The sequence below is a fragment of the Hypomesus nipponensis genome, chromosome 17 (assembly GCF_054491055.1).
Source record: "Hypomesus nipponensis isolate SF chromosome 17, ASM5449105v1, whole genome shotgun sequence".
Taxonomy (NCBI): Eukaryota; Metazoa; Chordata; class Actinopteri; order Osmeriformes; family Osmeridae; genus Hypomesus; species Hypomesus nipponensis.
Window position 1 is genome coordinate 21,084,603 of NC_140377.1, and position 18,692 is coordinate 21,103,294.

The following is an 18,692-nucleotide window of genomic DNA, read 5'->3' on the forward strand; positions in this document are numbered from 1 at the left end:
CACATTCAGTTCGGAGTAACACCTCAGCCTCCATCCTTCTGTGTCCAAGTCTTCAGCCTCCATCCTTCTGTGTCCAAGTCTTCTCTCCTGTTCTTTATGTTTTGTTCTGTCTTCTCTCTTTTGCTCTCATTCTCTCTCTCTCTCTCTCTGTCTCTCTCTGTCTCTCTCTCTCTCTCTCTCTGTCTCTCTCTCTCTCTCTCTCTCTCTCTCTCTCTCTCTCTCTCTCTCTCTCTCTCTCTCTCTCTCTCTCTCTCTCTCTCTCTCTCTCTCTCTCTCTCTCTCTCTCTCTGTTCTGCTCTCATTCTCTCTCTCTCATAATCTCTGTCTCTTTTGTCTTCTACCAGAGTTTTATCATCAAGGTGACTGACACTAGCAGAAAACTAATGTTCTTCCTCATGTATAGCTTATTGTCAAAGATTACGCATTTTTTTAACCTTTTTCTTAGTAAGAGATTCTCAGTAACAGCTGGATTTCAGAAGCAGCTTTTCTTGTTTACCACCTCCTATGTGGTTGCATTTTGGTAAACAACTTTGATGAACTGGTAAAGGATGAGTTTGTGAAGTTAAAGTTTGATTTCATATTACAATAAGCTGCACTTCAGCTCAACTGGCTAAAGTGCAGTAATGGTTGATGAGGTGAAGCCCACAACTCTTTGTGTCAGCACAGGAAAATGTGACATCATATTTACGATATCACCCTTTCATTTCTGATCATTTTCTAACACCATGGCCAAGTTAGAAAATTATAATTCTGCAAATAATAATATAGGAATTTATATATAGAAAATTATATATAGAAATAATAATCCTTAAAAGTACATGAAATGAAAATTGAAAGGCAATGTTTTATTGGATGCACTGGCCTAAAAACTTCGAGCCTTGAGTTGTTGTATACTACTGGCTGTTATCAAAGCACCAACTACAATCTCACATTAAAGGGTATCTATTAGCCTCATGTAAACTCCAGAATCACCCTTTTGCAATTCCTTTTGCAAACAAAAAAATAATTTTTAAGTACACCCCCCCTTACACCCCCACCTGCCACCTACGGTCTTCTTCTGACAACCGTCTGGTGGTCCCACCGCTCAAGAGCGCCCGGTCCCAACACAAGCTCTTCTCCTGTCTGGCCCCCCAATGGTCGAATCAACTCCATACCTTGATCAGGAAAACTGACTGTCTCCCCACCTTCACAAAAAAGGCTCAAGACGCACTTGTTCCGGGAGTACAACGGTACTTAGGAATGCTTGGCTGGACCTGATGTTAGTTTCTCCCAGGATCACAATGACTCTTATTGAGAGACTTGTTGCTCTTGTTGGTTTGTTGTAACAGTCTTAAAATTATTGTAATCGCTGTGAAATATATTATTGTTGCTTGCTTTTTCCACAGGTACACTCTTGCACTTTTGAGGTTCTTGCTGTTTAATTGTAACTTGTCATACTGCATGCTCTTATTGTTCTTCCCTTTGGGACTTATTTGGTTTCACAATGTATGCTTCATGTTTGGCTACCTGCAATGTTTGGGGCTATCTCGTTGTTATAGTCAGTGACCTATGCCCTTTTGTAAAACCCTCTCTTGGAAGTCGCTTTGGATAAAAGCGTCTGCTAAATGAATAAATGTAATTGTAAATAATAACGGAAGTCCAAAAGAAGTCGTGACAGTGGCCAGATTTATTCCTAACAATCGAAAAACACCAACACACTGCTCTGTCTCTCTCTCTTCCTATCGTGCAGCACCTAGAGATGACAAACTTGTCCTTCAAGGTGGGACAGGTCCTGACCGTCACAGGGGTCCCCAACCCAAACGGCGATAGGTGAGTAACTGAAGTTCAACATGTGTTGCTGACCTGACTCCCAGACTCTGCTTGTACACCGTGATGAGCCTTGACTGTGTGGTGTTTTGGAAACCCAAGAAAAGATTTTTCAAAACGTTTTTTTTGGGGGTGATTATTGTATTCCTTATGGTGATTGGTCAACAGGGTTGTAGAGATGTGATTGGTGTATTAAGGGTCATATAAAATAAGGAGCTGCCTACCAGAGGTCAGAAGAGAATTGGTCGTATTCAAACTTAGTCATGGTGAAGAGATTCTATGAAAAAGGAAAAAAGGAGTTTGTTAATACCCCTGCTGTGTGCTTTTCAATCAATCTTAAGCATTCAAATTTGACTGTGTACAAAAGTTTACAAGACATAACAGACTGGTTCAGCATTGGCACATATTGAAGAATGTACAACCGATTACAACCATGATGTTGGCCTCCTTAATGTTTTCACTTTCAATAGATTTTCCATCAACGTTGGTCACAGCGTGGACGACATCGCTGTGCACATGGACGTCCGCTTTGATTTTGGAGATACGCAGAAGAAGGTGGTGTTCAACTCCTGCCATTCAGGGAAATGGCATAAGGACGACATAATTGTCAATGCCTTCCCCTTCAACTACGGAGAGAAGTTCAAAGTGAGGCACAACCTAGAATGTATTCCTATAGCAGCCTCTAGTGGCAGATAATTACTACTGCAACCCCATTAGGAGATAAGATCACGAAATATAAAATCACCAAGCAAATGTTTTTAACAGAAATGCACAATAGCTTTCTCTTGTTCTTAGGTATCCATCACCTTCACAAAGGAACAGTTCTTGATCACCCTTCCTGATGAATCTGAGCACAAACTCGTCAATCGCCATGGATACGAGAAGTATAACTACATATTCATGGCAAATGAGGTCAAGGTTCATGGGATTGAAATCATAGACCAATCAGGATGAGTTGAAGACAATCTTCTTTAGAAGCCAAAATATATTTTGGCTGCTTATTGGCTTCTAGACCCTCCTTTAATGCTATTGAACTTAATAACTGTTATGATTAAAAGATTTAGTTCCAGTCATTAAATATTTAACTCTTGTTTGTGTTTGATTTGCAAAATGACTTAAGCACTAGCCAGACTAGGCCTACGAGGACTGGTATAATATGATGTGATCAGAACAGCTGTGTCTTCCCTAATCAAGATCACTGCCCAGTCTTGTATTCAAAATGTTTTTACTATTCTGACAATTAAGAATTGATTCAATATCAAAGTTAGTTAACTTCCAAAGATGTTTCACTTGTTATCCACGGGTTAATAACTATAACAATCATATGGTCTGACTGTATTCCAGTAAACACAATAAACAAATACTTTGCTTCGATGATTCGATTGTTTCTGATGCTACTGACATTTCATCATATTTAATGCTGTACTTGGTTATACAGTGACATGAAGTGTTCATTAATTACTATGTAATTTTATGAGAGCCTCATATGTAGAGCCTCACTGTAGCCTGCTCTATGTGGGGACTGCTGCTACCCAGGTCCACTGCCCGGGGCCGGGTGCGTCTCAATAGTTACCCAGGTCCACTGCCCGGGGCCGGGGTGCGTCTCAATAGTTACCCAGGTCCACTGCCCGGGGCGGGGTGCGTCTCAATAGTTACCCAGGTCCACTGCCTGGGGCCGGGTGCGTCTCAATAGTTACCCAGGTCCACTGCCCGGGGCCGGGTGCTTCTCAATAGTTGGTGGTGGTTTCCTCTCCTGGTCAGACAGAGGTGAACAGGTGAAAGTGGCCAGTGGGCAACCTCGATGTTGTTTAAGGTAGAAAGAATGAGCAGCAAGGAAAGAGCAGCAACACTATTGAGACACGTTCTTGGTCTGTTTCACCCTGCTTGTGTGTCGTCACTCTTCACCCCTCCCCGGTGTCTCCATTGACTTACGCATTCACACAGTCGGCAATTTTCCCCCAACATTCTTTTCCTTCATTAGAAGCAGCAACAGTGAACAGACTTTTCACTTTAATTATGCTCTAAGACTCTTTGATTTCAGAACATACTAGGCAGTCAGTCACATTCCATGTAGAGACAGAGTCTACCCATAGTAAATGTAGAATTTGATTAAAGTATCCCTAGTGGACCATACTAGGCCACACTGAAGAACTCAGGCTTAAGTGAATTATAATTTCTTCTTCAATCATATGAATAATTGACACTCCTTAGATGCCGAACACTAGATAGATGCTGCCCATCTCACTCTCTCTCCCTTCTCTACCCCATTTTGTTTCAAAATTATATTACAATATTTAATTATATTCATATATTCCATCAAGCCCAAAATATCCCTTTTAAAATTGTTATGGTATTCCCTGTCTTGTAGTTAGTTCGCTGTTACTATGGTGGTCTATTTTGCTTTTGTTTGCTTGTAACCATAACAACAACTCAACAATGGCTAGAACTGCAGTACAACAGAAGGGTGGTGAAGCTGCTCAAATATTTCTGACTGTAAGTAGAAGACAGTAGTGTGTGGACTTTATGTCAATGCATGTATGTTAACGGTTACACAGTAATATGCTACAGTACTGTTGTTAATTCAGTGATAGTAATAATTGAGTTCATTATTTGATCATGTCTCTTGATTGACTTTCAGCTTTTTTCACTTATATAAGATAATACAATATTTCCTGCCCTCTTTGCTGAAGAATCACTGATCTAATGTGACAGGATGAGCCCCTGTGTGCAGAGGAGTACACCCTCTCACCAACCCCATCCTTGTAGATCAGTGATATCATGGAGGGAGGAGTATTCCAACAGCCCCAGTGTGTGTGTGTGTGTGTGTGTGTGTGTGTGTGTGTGTGTGTGTGTGTGTGTGTGTGTGTGTGTGTGTGTGTGTGTGTGTGTGTGTGTGTTACAGTGACACACCACCATGTCTGTGGACGCGCAGAGAGCCGTGGTGAGGGGCTCGGACCAGAGCGGAGCGGTCGGTCGAGCGTCCTCGGCCAGCGATGAGGGGAGGGGACCCAGTCAGGCCGGAGGGCAGCCCAGGGCTGTGGGCCCGAGACACGGGCGTCTGATGCACCAGACCACCCTGAGCCTGGGAGACCAGACGTCTGGCACCTGCTACACCACCACACACTCTCAGGTCGGGAGTAGATCGGACACACACACACACTCCCTCACACATAGTCCCTCAAGCCTTTAACAGCAGCCCTTTAAGGATCCGTCTCGAGGTGTAAGATGGAGGCTATTTTGTAACGTGCTATAACAACCTATAGTACACAGTAGTTTGCTCTCACTGTGTTTGGTATCTGTGAGTGATTAATGCCTTTAGAATGCCGTGCTTTGATACGTCAACAATTCCTTGAAACCACTATGTGAGCGACTCCCTCCAGGCTCCGCCCCCTCCAGGCTCCGCCCCCACCTTCTCTTTTCTCCTCCTCCGTTGGTCAGAGCTACTCAGGCAGGTCGGACAACGGACAGGTGCTCCTCTTCTTCCCCAGAGATCCTTCGTGCGCCTCCCAGCACTCAGCCCAGCTGGACCTGAGCAACGCGCCGTCGACCAGCCGGCCACAGACGCACAGCAGATCGGTGCACAGTCCCAAAGACGTCTTGCCGGTGTGTGAGGCCACAGCTGGTCGATCCAGTCTGCCGCTTTCAAACTTGATTGAGGAGAGAGCTGTTGGAGATGTGTGAGCACTGGCCTGCCTTTCTCTGAATCCCTGCTGCGTCAGCGCTCTTCACAGCCACATTACTCTCGTTGAACAGTAGAGGGCACTGTAGACGTATTTTCGGAGGTCTCCTAAAACAGCCTCCAGTTTGTGGCTGTCTCTGTTTTCCTGTCGTCTCTTCCCCACTTCCTCCTCTTTCTCATCACCTGCTTGTTTTCTCTTCTCACTGTCCCCGTCTCCCAAAACTGACCCCATTTAGTTCAAATGACTTGAAAAGGCTGTTTTGCCGTACATATCAAGCCGATGAGCTCACCCAGTTGTGTTCGTCCGGGTCCTGATTAGCCAGGTGTCTCCATCAGCTGAGCGTGGCACATTCCTTCCTCTCCACTCCAGAATCCCACCTGACCAACGTTGTCCCCGTCCCTCCCCCCTCTCTAGCCCGACGTCCTGCACGGTCTGGGTCGGAGCAACGGGTCGCGGAACCGGGAGGGCGTGGCTATGATGGCCGTCACCAACCCCCGCGAGCCCACCTGTTACTGGACCACCTATCGGAGTGAGCACGCGTGTGTGGAGCCGCCCCGCCCATCCCAGAGGTGTATGGGGAGGCCCACCCTGTGGCATCAGCACGACATCGTCACAGGTAAACACTCGCGCTACGCATACACCAACATATCTACTCACTCAACGGGAGCTCTCACACACACACACACACACACGGGAAGTAACAGCTGGTGTGTGTGCTGCAGGGGAAGCGAGAGGCCAGGGTGTTCCTGTGAAGACGAGGAGGTCCGGGGACAGAGTCCTGTGGGCTGCGCGGCGCTGGGAAACCGACTGCTGCGCCTATCGACTCACGTGAACCCCCACACACACGAGCTGTTGTAGAATCAGGCCAAACCACCTGACTGTTCATCGTGCTGGACACAGGAGCAACGCAGAAACTAAAAGTTTCTTCAACTCCGAAAACAGACCACCTCCTCTGATTCCCTTGACCTTCAATTGTGCTCCTCTTCATCTCAGACGTTGCTCCTTCACTGAATAAAATACCTTTGGTCCTGAGAAGTGAAATGTACAGTCTGTCAGCCTCCAGGCTTTCAAACGCTTGAAGTGTTTGTGCACGTCTCTGGCATTCAACCACATCTCCTTTTCGAAATGACACGTCTAACTGCCCTGGAGCCGTGTACGGTATTAACGTTGCCACCATGAGGAACATTGTAGGCTTTAAAAGAGAAGTAGAAATGTGCTGGGGCTAGTCGTGTTTGAAAAGTGGGAACTGTGGAATGATGCAAGATCAACACTAAGGCAACTGTCATGGGAGTCAAACAAGCCCTTTTAAAAATCACACATTTGCATTTTGGTCAGGAAACGATTTGTAAATAAAGACGTCCCTTGAACAGATTTCTCTCGTATTCTTTGTAGACAGAAAAGTGAAGTCGCCGCCTGGTTTGAATCAAGACTTTATTCTCTGTGAGATCTCCAAAACATGTGAAATGACGGGAAAACAGAGTTCAAAAAAGAAGATATCTACGGCAAGACAGCAAAAACACACAAAAAAACAACAGACAGGAAAATGTTGAAGAAAGGAAATAAGGACAGGTGTATTTACAACTCCCCCCTGAATAGAGGGCCAGACCAGGGTAGGAGAGAAGCAAGGGGCTACAGAGGGGCCAGCTAGCAGCGTTACAGCAGTAGGCCTACTTAACAGTTAACAACCTGACATTGACACCGCAGGGAATAGGTCTGCCCATCTCTCGAATAAAGTTTTGTTTTATGCTTTCAGAGCAATGCTAACAAATGAGATGCAGGGGGGGGGGGGAGGATAATAAGAAGAAAAGGGGTGACTTGTGCGTCCGTCATCGTTTTCAGAAACAACTGAGAAGGCTACGAAGCGATAATTCTTCACTCGAAGACGGTGAAGACGTTCTGTGTTGAGGTGTCGAGGCGTTACGCAATTTCACAACAAAATGTTTACTCAGTAGTTTGTTTTTCAGGTTGAACAAAACGAGAATGCCAAAGAATGACTCAGTGGCTTAAATCATACGGGTCTAAGAAACAGAGAACATACTGTGTTTGTGTGTGTGCTCGCCCACTTCACCAGTGTGATCTAAGCAACGTGACTGCTGACATGGTGAGAAACCAATGATTAAACCCCCCCCATGCCCTTGTGTACACTGCATGATGAGTGGGAGTTGGACACTCCCCTCCCCCCCCCCCATTTCGTAAGGAGAACGGCTTCCAAGAGAGGCGAAGAGAGTTCTTCGGAGTTTGAAAATGGTCTTGCTCGGCTGCAGATGAGGTGTAAAGCACCCTTGGTTCCAATCCTCTCCTCCATCAACCCGTCTCCTCCCCTCCTCGTTCCCCCTTCACTCGTTCTTCTTCTCCTTCTGTTTCAGCAGCTTGTTGATCTCCCTCTTGGCCATGCCGGCGTACTTGCTGATGACCCCGTGCTGGTTGAGGCCAGGCAGCAGCAACAGGAAGCTCACTGGGGGGGGGTCACACAGGAAGTACAGTCAGGTCACACAGGAAGTACAGTCAGGTCACACAGGAAGTACAGTCAGGTCCCTTTCAAATGTGACGCGTGATCACCCGTGATCTCTCAGACATCAACACCTGAAGCAAGGATCAAGCTGAACACTCAAGATGTTGCTGGCTGTGGAGAATCCCAAGGATGGAACAGTCATGAACTCAGAGCAAGACGGCTTTACAGCAGCAATTTAGCTACAGCTTTTGTTTTCCATAAGATAAGAGAGCACCAAGGGTGGGCCTAGTAAACATCTGCAGGGTTGTGCTGCCAATTCCTCATGAAGCTGTAACACTAGAGAATTCATATGGCAGTTGCGCAACACCAACTAACAGATGTAATTCAGGCTAATGCGGTGTGAGGGGAAAGACTACACATCCAATATGATGTACAAGGTCAATCCCTACACAACTGCCCCCATCTGTCCTGTGAACTTTAGCCACCTACTGACTAACCAATTAATGTCATCAGTACTGGTGAGTATAAAATAAAACGCTAATGAGGACTGAAATAAACAGGATTCATAGGCAATGTGGGAGGAATACATTTGTTTTCTTCCAAAGCGTGTAGTGGCTCATGGGGGATACTATGCACATACCTACCACATAGTTTATAGACCCCCGGTGTCGGTTCAGACAACCAGTCTGACTAGTTTCCTTCTTACCTGCTGTAATCAGCCTGTTCGAGGCATCCTAACTGGCTAGACATCCATGTACCCTGCTCAACCCACAGAGCTGGCTTCCATCCAGAGAACATGCACGCCAAGTTATGCACTAACAAGGCATGTTGTAGTGACTGAATCAAGATGCTATTTTTTTTAAAGGTCTGTTTTGTGCCCATGAACAGGATGTAACAGTGCAATGTCTCTCCACCTATCAATGCAGTACTACTCTATTCTTGTTAAAATGATCCCAACTCCCACAGTTAGCCTTCCTGGCCTGATGTTGACTCCTGAGATGCTACCTGTGCTAACAGCCGATTCTCTCTCATTCAAGATAATATCCAACTGTCCAAGGGTCTGATAAATGACTAAAAGTAAAAAAAAATAAAAAAACACTCAATGTATAATCTTTGAGTATCCTTTTACGTTTTAAGTAAAACGTAAAAAAAAAAAACGTTTAAGTTTTCAATGTATAACCAAACAGCCCTGTCTCCACAGTTTTCATCAAAGCTGTCCCCATGACATGCTCCATTAGTTTGCATTGCAGTCTCCATTGAGAACTGCTTCATGAACCTTCAGGTATTTCTCCAAACGAATGGATCCACTTCACTTTGATATTTCTTGGAAAAAGTGCCAACTGTTTTGGGGAAAGGTGATGTCACTGACACGGTGAACTCCATTATTGGCCTTGCTCGTAGTAAGCTCACAAAATAGGCTCCCTGGCAGGCTTGTGAAACAGGACGTGAAACTAACCAGCACTTCCGACCAGCCACACCTCCTGCTACAAACACTGCAGACTCTTGACACTACAGCAGAGTGCGGAAACAGTTTGGGTTTGATGTTCAGAGGTGACTCGAGTCAGATGTGACTTGTCTTAAGGAAACCAATGACAAAAATGAGATCAAAGTGATTCTAACCATTAAACAACTTTTGAGTAGCCACCATTGGGTTTTGTGGCTTAACCTTTCACCCCAATCCTTCCGTTTGACTCATTCGGTTCATTCAGATCAGGTTTAGGGCACTATCGGTCTAGGCTTGCCTCTGCCTGTACAATGTGACACAAAGGAGCCATATAGGAGGTGTCCTACGTCACCGCCTCGCCCTACTTAACCATTCACCACCCTCCCCCCAAAAAACAACAAGGCTTAATGAGCATGACGTATCAAAGTGAAAAATTAAGTTAAGCTGACACGAGAGGCACTGACTTAATAGCTGGCAAGAGCCATCAAAACCAATGTGTGTGTGTGTGTGTGTGACACGTGAATCTTCATACGCACCAATCAGGTAGGTGAGGAACAGGTTGTGGACCTGCTGCCCAATCCAGGCCACCGCCAGCAGGCTGCTGATCACCGACGCAAAGTACTGTGGGTAGAGAGGGGGACCGTCACAATCAACATCACTAGGGAGACGCTGCTAATTTAAACTCAATCTATTCTAGGCTGAACCAAAGCGCAGCCAGGCACTGGCCCCAACGTTACACTAAGGCCACAACGTACTTCTGGCCTTTCTAAAAAGACGCTTAACGTCATTGTGCCATGCGTCGGAACGCATTTGTGACCGAGGACCGTTTTCAGATGTCGTGTCTTTCTAAAGGCAGAGGGTTTGCTAAAGCTGGCTCTGCCTGCAGGCCGCGTGGCGGCGGCGACCGTAACCGGGTTAATGACGAGCTAAATGGAGCGGCAGGCTGGGGACGGTCAGCTGACTGGGGCCATATTTATCTGCAGCCCGGAGAGAGCTGCTGCTGCTGCCGCCACTAGGAGACACAGCAACGGGAACTGAAGGGCTGGCGCAGCTTTAACAGCGACTGGGAACGAGATCCCAGGAGGGCCCTTCATCCAGACGAGAACCTGTAACGCGATGCCTTTTGAGCCCATCTATCCGAGCGGAGGCCTCTTTGAACGGGGAATTTCATTTGCCTTCTGGAATCAAAGTCGCCAGTGACAAGATCACATGTATGGTGGTGGGAGGGGGGGGTATGGGTGGAACCCCTCAAACCCTTGCGGTGAAAGAACCCGGGTGGAAGCTGCCGGGCGCGGCGACCGTGACCACGGCGTACCATCTTGGGCTTCTCCTCCTTCAGGGCGAAGAGGCGTTTCCACCAGCCCAGGACGCGGCGCTGGGTCTTCACCAGGTTGCCGCAGATCTCGTGGAAGCGCTGCTGTTGCTCGGTGGTCCTGTGGAGGGAGGGAAGGACACACGGTCAGGTGGAGATGAAGGTTTTTTTTGTTCTTTTTAATCCCAGTTTAAAAAAACAAACACCCGTGGTCTCTAATGGCAAACAGTACAACATTTGTTGGGACCAAAATTCTGGCTACGCGTTTCATCACGGCGACGTTGCGGTATTGAGCTACATTCTTGCACAATTTAAGACGTTTGTGCAGTCTTAAGCTACACGGAACAGACTTGTTTGCCGAGCTCATCTTAAAAAGGCAACATCTACAGTTTGATGTCACCTACTACAAGCCCCAACAAGCATGGACCAGTTTCTCGTGTGCTCAAAGTCACAGGCCCACTTTCTTACTTGTTGGTCACATCTGAAGACTCAGAACAGCCTCGAGCACATAGCGTAACAAACACGACACGGTGCAAAGTCATGCTACGGAACGAACCGTCTGCCAATGGTGACTGCTTCAGTAATAAGAGCACCCAACTATGTATCTACTTGACTTGCTCAGCAAGCATTCCATCTGATCGCATATCATGTGATAATAAAAGAGCAGAGCAGGTCAGGGTGTGTATAACATGGGTCATGACTTGGCAGTGGGACTCAGACCAGAGGATAAATGCGTCTGTAGCGTTAAGGACGTGACCTTCATTTCCTCCTTGGTCTTCAGTGCTTATTTCAGGCAGTCGGACCATTGCCTTATTGTGTGAGACGGGGTGCGTGTGAGACGGGGTGCGTGTGAGACGGGGTGCGTGTGAGACGGGGTGCGTGTGAGACGGGGTGCGTGTGAGACGGGGTGCGTGTGAGACGGGGTGCGTGTGAGACGGGGTGCGTGTGAGACGGGGTGCGTGTGAGACGGGGTGCGTGTGAGACGGGGTGCTGGAAGAAGCAGAGGGAGTTGGAGAGAGTTATAGAGGTAGAAAGAAGGAGAGAGGGACAGAGAAACAGAAAGATAGTCTCCCTCACCACTGGTTGGAGCCGAAGACGCGCGGGGCGAGGGTGGGCACCAGGTAGTCAGCCAGACACAGCAGCATGACGGAGCCGGACAGCCCAGTCAACACGGAGGGGTCCAGGTAGTAGATGAGCCTGGGGGAGGGGAGGGCAGAGTGGGGTTAGACTGGAGGCAGGCTCCCTCACAACTACTGCTGCTTAAGGAGAGGGGACACAGGGGAGGGCAGAGTGGGGTTAGACTGGAGGCAGGCTCCCTCACAACTACTGCTGCTTAAGGAGAGGGGACACAGGGGAGGGCAGAGTGGGGTTAGACTGGAGGCAGGCTCCCTCACAACTACTGCTGCTTAAGGAGAGGGGACACAGGGGAGGGCAGAGTGGGGTTAGACTGGAGGCAGGCTCCCTCACAACTACTGCTGCTTAAGGAGAGGGGACACAGGGGAGGGCAGAGTGGGGTTAGACTGGAGGCAGGCTCCCTCACAACTACTGCTGCTTAAGGAGAGGGGACACAGGGGAGGGCAGAGTGGGGTTAGACTGGAGGCAGGCTCCCTCACAACTACTGCTGCTTAAGGAGAGGGGACACAGGGAAGGGCAGAGTGGGGTTAGACTGGAGGCAGGCTCCCTCACAACTACTGCTGCTTAAGGAGAGGGGACACAGGTGAGGGCAGAGTGGGGTTAGACTGGAGGCAGGCTCCCTCACAACTACTGCTGCTTAAGGAGAGGGGACACAGGTGAGGGGCGTTTTAGAATGGTGTGTGTGTGTGTGTGTTCATGCCTATTATGCTTCCCCTCCAACAACATGTTCCTTTAGGAGAGCCTATACTGAAGATCATTTGCATTTAACGTTTACTGGGTACAAACATGGGTAACTCAACTAAACCTCGTAACAGTCCTTTGCCAAATGAGGTTAATGTAGACAGCAAAAGATCAGCAACATAAAACCTAGTGACCAAGGCCGTGTCGACCAGTATGTTTGCGTACTCTGAATAATGAATAGCCCTCCGCCATGTTCCCTCAAACCATTTACAGGAAGTGTGAGTCATCATTAGGGTCCAGGGTGTGACCGAGGCACAAACCAAGCACCGTCAGACCAGTGACGAACACTTATTGTTATGTTGTCACTCATCCAAAGCAGCATACAAGCTGCAACTTCCTGATCTGTTGTCAAGAGCTCTCCCACTGAGCTAGTATTACATAACTGCTCAGGTACCGAGAGAAAGTGGTTCCTATAGTTGTGTATCCATGTGTATCTGAGTTGAACTGGGTAAACTCACTCCTCAATATAAATATCACCCATCCGCGCCATCGAAGAGCTGGCTTTTCAGTGGCGTAGCTGGTTACAGTGGGGTTTGTAAAGGTGGTGTTTGTAAAGGTGGTGTTGGTCACGTTTCGGAGTCAGAGCATGAGGCAGGTGAGTGAGTGAGGTACTCACGTGAAGAGGACAGTGGTGGCCCCCATCAGGACGGCAGGGAACCAGGGCTTCTCCCAGCGCACCACCCGGTCCCCGGCCAGGATCACCTCCCCCCAGCCCTGCAGCTGCTCCTCCAGCTGGGCCGTCTCGTGGGCCTGGACGCAGACACGCACACACGGAACACAAAGACTGGATAGCCATGCCAGGAGATGGGAGGGGCCCATCCCAGCTCACACAGAACGTTTGCCCATTGCTGTAGACTAGCCCACACCTTACGTCTGACCCCCGCAATCACAGGTCGGCCTACTACACGCTTGTGTTCACGATTAAAAGCGAACTGGAATGAGTCTGTGCACTTTGTTTTTCCCTCTTTGGCGGAAAAGTCTCTCAAAAAAGGCACACAATTCACCTGAGGCTTGATCAAACCCTGAGACCGACATGACTAAGGACATGGGCCTACCCAGTGTGTGAAAGAGTAGCCTACATTTCAAGGCGGGTGACACGCCCTTTGACAGTGGCAAGAACAGATAAGGCATGACTCTGCCTGAGAAGACATATTTGCATAACGTTCCATATTTCAAACTGCGACATCTGTACCCTTTAAAACTGTTCACAGTAGCTTTCTAGCCACCGTGACTACCTTTCAAATCATCTCAAGACATGGACAGGGTTCAAAGAGGCCTAGAGACGGGTGCACAGAGGTTCCATTGAGGTACGGGTTGTTAAAGAATCCCGCACTGTCTGTACCGGCAAAGCACGGATCGTTTTCTCAGCTGTTTTTTGGCCAAGGACAAGGGTTTCTAGTGACGCACTGCTCATCACGACTAAAATGGATACAAGCGAGCCATACATCCATCTGCCCACGCTTGAATTGTACTGGAACAAAATATCGAATCACTCGTATTTTTCGACTTTGAAAGCGTTTAGCTAGTGCCAACTGTATATTTTAGAATTGGGTCGCGTTCTGGTTTGAGGCTGCCTAAAATGTTAACGTTTCGCCGGGAGGCGTCAAGCCTAACAAATACAACTAAGAAGCCAGATTAAAAAACATGACAAGCAAACATGCACATTCTCATCGTTATTTATCTGATGGGTTGTCTATAGCACCTGTACGAGATGGCCAGGCCCAGCATTGCTAACTAGTTAGCTGACGTATAGCACCAGGCCACTACTGTTTGCACTGTGACCGTGACGGGTTACTTAACTCACCCATCAACCTAGAAAGCATCTAGATAAACAGTAATAACCTAGCCTAGCAGACAGTCAACTGAGGGTCACGTGTAATTAGTGACTGGCTAGTTTTTATTCAAGACAACGGCTTCAACAACTAATTTTATTGCAAAAAGAACCCAGCATTGCCAAATACAGTAAAGACGACGTTAACGCCCACTTCAGTTTCAGCCCCAACGAGGCTATATAGTTACATTTGTACACAACATGAAATAGACGTTACAGATACACCCCATTTAATGGAAATTTCAATGGTAGAGCAATCTAATGACTGTAGCTACAGTAAGGAGTTATCAATCAATTAGTACATACACAAATGAATACACGCCATTGCTAACTAACAAGTTGGTATCTTGACGCGATATGCCAATTTAACAGATGGCCAGATTAACGATTTAGCTCGCTAATGGTTGTTGTTGAGCAAGATTCTCACACTGGTTAATCCCCAAGCTAGAAAGGTGGATACAGTAGCTGGCTAACGGAACCCTGTTGTTAGGTACTGTAAAGTACAGACTAGCCTAGCTAGCTGTTTGCAGTTCACAATGTCCCTTCCAACACATCCGAGCGAACAAAGCTCTGCGCAGTCAAATAGTCACGCTGGACCGTACTGTAGCGTTATATACACTGTTTTTATAGTACCAGTACTTAATGTATCGTTGATAAAAAATAAATACTAGCTACCTAGTTGCCAGCCAACCTAGACTAGCTAACTCAAACCCTGCCGTACTAGGTAGCTAGAGCTAGCATAGTCTAAGCATTCCGTTGAGACTTACCAGTACATTAGCGCTTTTGTTGTCTCCTTCAGCCATAGCTAGCAGTGGTGGCAGCCTACAAAATGTTTCGTCAAATGTCTTTAAATGTCTTTGTTCAGTTTAAAACGTCGCAGAGTACAACACTTACTCCTCCTTCCCTTGCCTCTCTCTGCAGTTCATAACTAACGGTCGAACGGCAGAATGTTTTTATATCAAAACGAAATACGTCACGGTGTCAGGCTTTATGGGAAATGTAGTTCGTACAGTTCCGTTATCAACCGGAACCTGTCAAGACCTGTCAATTATTAAATGTCTATAATATACATTTGTTTTGTCGGGGCTAAATCGTGCTCCAGTTTAGCGAGTTGAAGTATTTTATGATTTGCTCGTGCAGGGGCGAATCTAGGTTTCCACTTTTGGGGGGGCCAAGCCCCTAGATAAAACCTATTATTTTTCCTGTGACCCAGCAAAACTAAGGGGGTCTGGGGGCATGTTCCCCCAGAAGAAATGTTTGAAAATATCGTTGTAAATAGTGTCCTCTAGTGGGTTTTAGGAATATAAATTAACACATTTAGATTATAAATTGGGGGGGAGGGGGCTAATGAAACTTTTGGGGGGCTCCAAAATAGGACTCGATACACCCATGTGCTCATGTACACCAAGCTGTGCTCGTCAGAATCAGTTTTATGCGCTATGTACGTTCACACAAGGAATTAACTGTGGCAGGAAGGTGCACACAGGCCTGTCGTGATAGTCAATATATTGACTTATTGCACGGTATATGGAAATAAACGCAATAATTTTTGGTGCAGCGATATATTGCAACTGATTATTTTTATAATAAATAATGATTATATTAATTTTTAAATAAGAATGTTAACGAATGTCACCAACATTTTACTCGATCCCGCTGCCTCAGTCATCTTGTTCTGCTTTCTGTGTCGAAAGCGAAGGCGGGATTAGCCTCTCCACACACACACAGAGCGGAGAGAAGGCGTGAACTCACTGTTATAAAGTGTTGTTTCGTGACATCTAGAGCTAGTTAGGAAGAACAAGTAAAAATTGACTTGGTTTCAAAGCTGCAATCTTCAGCTCCGGTGTGGGAACATTATCGTTTATCGCAATTAATTTTGGCGCAATATATTGCACAAGTAAAAGTAGTTATCGTGACAGCCCTATGCACACATTGTGATGAGTGTACAGAATAATATACACAAGTTTCCAATCGCACAAACTGGTTGGGGGGGGGGCGAAAAAGAATGTCGTTTTAAATCCAAGTTTATTTGGCATCAAACAGAAACGAATAAAATCTTAAGAAATAACAGTTTGCACCACCACCGAAACATCACTATTTCTTAAAGCATTTCTCCTACTAAAAATGTAAAACTAGAAAGTCAAGATTAGTAAAACGCAAGCTTGGGAAGGGGAGGGGGTTACATATTGGGAGAGTTGAAGCTTCGTACAGGCAAGTCAAAAAAGGCAGCAATCTATTCTAAAGGTTATTCTCAAAGAAGGGTCAGGAGAAAAACCTACGACACAAAAGATTAAAGCTGCACAGTTAAGAAAAAAAGATATGAAAAAGGATTCCCTCAATCTCTCCTCTCTCCACACAGTCCATTGTGTCCCTTAGTCCGGTTCCGAAATCAACCCAAAAATTGAACTTCAGACGGTATGTTCTGTTAACTTGAAGCACATCATATGCAGTGCCAAAGACATTCAAAAACACATGACAGTGAATCTCCATTTCCTGACAATTAGTGAAATTTGGTGCGATAAACATTCGGAAAGTGTAAAATAAGTAGTTTATTTTTTTTCTCATCCTTATAATAAATGTTTGAGGAGAAAGTTGATCCCACCGTCTTTTCCTCCTGCAAATACAATTTCTCTCAGGCTTCAAGATGGGGTCCATTGAGCTTATGGATTCTCCCAACCACACCACACCGCCCAATCACATCACACGTAGACCTGCCACTGGCCTTATCAGAATAACTTTACCAACAGGGAAAGCGTACAGAAAAACGGGAACAGACAACTGGCTCCTGGGAAGCCTCTTGGATCACTGCCCATGTCTGCCTTCCAAGGTCCAGACTAATCATCTTTGCTCTTAAAGGTAGACAATGTTTACAAGGCTCGGCCTGTGTCCACATAAGGTTGTCCCGTTTCCTTGCTCAATCCCCCTGATGCAGGACAGTCGTGTCTGTTTGTTTTATCAACTGGGGCAATCCTGAGCGGACCGTGGATGATGGATCTCAGGGGTGGGGGGGTGGGGAAAGCGTTGGTTCAAAGCAGGGAGGAGGGGGTGCTTTCGTCAACCCCTACCCCCCCCCCCGCCCCGCCCTCCCCCATCCCCCGTCCTGGACAGCTCCCCCATCTTCAAACACCGTATTGGGATACGGGTGCAAAACCCCCCCCACTAGCGTTGGGTCAGCTGGATCGCCCTGGGGAAGGGGAGGGGGGGGTGGGGGGAGACGGTGGTGGTTGCAGCGGTTGCCACGGGATCCCCAGGTGGGCCCCAGAAGTGGAGGGGGGGGGTGGGTGGTCTAGGCGTCCGCCCTCCCCAGCCTTCCCCCTATTGGTTGCGGCACATTGGGTGCTGCGCAGCTCGCCCCAGACCCTGGTGGATTCTGGTTGGATGTCTAACCCGGCGCTGGACCAATGAGATCAAGCGGCGTCCCCATTCACACCCAGGCTGTCCAGCCCTCGTATAACTGGGCCAGGTTGTCCATGTTGGTGGCCTCCTTGATGACGTAGTCCACCTAAGAAGGGACATGCAAAGAAAGATTAATCTTTATTCCCCCCCCCCCAGGGGAAGACAGGGAACATTTCTGAAACCCCCTTTTTGTAGCCTCTACTAAGACAACATCCAAGTAAATACTAGAGCCTGACTTAAAGGATTTTTAAGGCCAATGCCAATATTTGTCGTTTAAAAAATCTGATATTCCGATATAAGCTGATATAAAAAATATTTTTAAAATCCAGAAAAACGCAAAAAAGCAAACTGATTTTCCAAACATTACGTAATTGTGCTTTACATTTAGTCATTTTTTTTGCAGACATTCTTATTTAGAGCAACTTACAGTAAGTACAGGGACATTCTGAGGCAAGTAGGCTGAAGTGGCCTTGCCCAAGGACACAATGTCAATTGACACGGCCAGAATTGAACCGGCAACCTTCTGATTATTAGCCTGATTCCCTAACCGCTCAGCCATCTGATACCTGTTATCATTTGCTGACTAAAATTATATGATAATGCAGTTTAAAAATAAACTTGTTTGTTTTATTGTCAGAACAGAGGAACATAAAAATATATTAAAGTTTTGATAAATAAAATCTATAAAATACAAACGTAAGATATGAAACTTAAAGTCCTTTGAACAAAAACACAATAATAAAACAAATAATATTAATTTATCGGCCATAATAAATACCGATAGTTTGGAAAATGCCTAATATCGGACGATAATATCAGCCGGTCGAGCTCTACTCAATACGGTTCGTTATGGTCAGACGTTTGGTGGGAGTCTTGTATCTGTTCATCTCGGTGTC

General features: G+C 46.6%; 4 protein-coding genes and 1 long non-coding RNA gene across 9 annotated transcripts in view; 2 read left to right on the top strand and 3 right to left on the bottom strand.

Moving 5' to 3' along the window:
- Positions 1–1,651: 1,651 nt before the first annotated feature.
- LOC146253996 (uncharacterized) lies at positions 1,652–3,877 on the bottom strand. Of its 4 annotated transcripts, none has more exons than XR_014731763.1 (5): positions 3,739–3,877; positions 3,504–3,559; positions 2,239–2,432; positions 2,031–2,083; positions 1,652–1,883 (listed from the first exon to the last, which is right to left on the bottom strand). It is a non-coding gene; the product is annotated as an uncharacterized LOC146253996 (long non-coding RNA). The 4 variants fall into 4 exon arrangements; XR_014731762.1 differs by having other exon boundaries at positions 3,422–3,559; XR_014731761.1 differs by having other exon boundaries at positions 3,380–3,559.
- On the top strand, positions 1,658–3,342 carry LOC146253997 (beta-galactoside-binding lectin-like). The gene is made up of 3 exons (XM_084677699.1): positions 1,658–1,809; positions 2,277–2,451; positions 2,602–3,342. The coding sequence occupies exons 1-3, from the start codon at positions 1,739–1,741 to the stop codon at positions 2,758–2,760; spliced, it is 405 nt and encodes a 134-aa protein (XP_084533825.1). The 5' UTR covers positions 1,658–1,738; the 3' UTR covers positions 2,761–3,342.
- A 364-nt stretch (positions 3,878–4,241) lies between the features above and the next one.
- On the top strand, positions 4,242–6,521 carry LOC146253998 (uncharacterized). Of its 2 annotated transcripts, none has more exons than XM_084677695.1 (5): positions 4,242–4,299; positions 4,709–4,936; positions 5,245–5,409; positions 5,901–6,102; positions 6,209–6,521. In XM_084677695.1, exons 2-5 carry the CDS (start codon positions 4,721–4,723, stop codon positions 6,316–6,318), a joined length of 693 nt encoding a protein of 230 aa, XP_084533821.1. In that variant the 5' UTR covers positions 4,242–4,299; positions 4,709–4,720; the 3' UTR covers positions 6,319–6,521. The 2 variants fall into 2 exon arrangements, with proteins under 2 accessions (XP_084533821.1, XP_084533822.1); XM_084677696.1 differs by lacking the exon at positions 4,242–4,299 and adding an exon at positions 4,301–4,341.
- A 378-nt stretch (positions 6,522–6,899) lies between these two features.
- arl6ip1 (ARL6 interacting reticulophagy regulator 1) lies at positions 6,900–15,350 on the bottom strand. Its single transcript, XM_084677697.1, has 6 exons — positions 15,168–15,350; positions 13,186–13,319; positions 11,772–11,891; positions 10,698–10,815; positions 9,919–10,003; positions 6,900–7,941 (listed from the first exon to the last, which is right to left on the bottom strand). The coding sequence occupies exons 1-6, from the start codon at positions 15,201–15,203 to the stop codon at positions 7,823–7,825; spliced, it is 612 nt and encodes a 203-aa protein (XP_084533823.1). The 5' UTR covers positions 15,204–15,350; the 3' UTR covers positions 6,900–7,822.
- A 2,139-nt stretch (positions 15,351–17,489) lies between these two features.
- smg1 (SMG1 nonsense mediated mRNA decay associated PI3K related kinase) overlaps positions 17,490–18,692 on the bottom strand; it is a 39,110-nt gene continuing 37,907 nt past the window's right edge. The window contains exon 64 of the mRNA XM_084677221.1: positions 17,490–17,902. Within this exon, the coding sequence (XP_084533347.1) occupies positions 17,825–17,902 (78 nt within the window). The 3' untranslated portion in view covers positions 17,490–17,824. The remainder of the gene's footprint in view (positions 17,903–18,692) is intronic.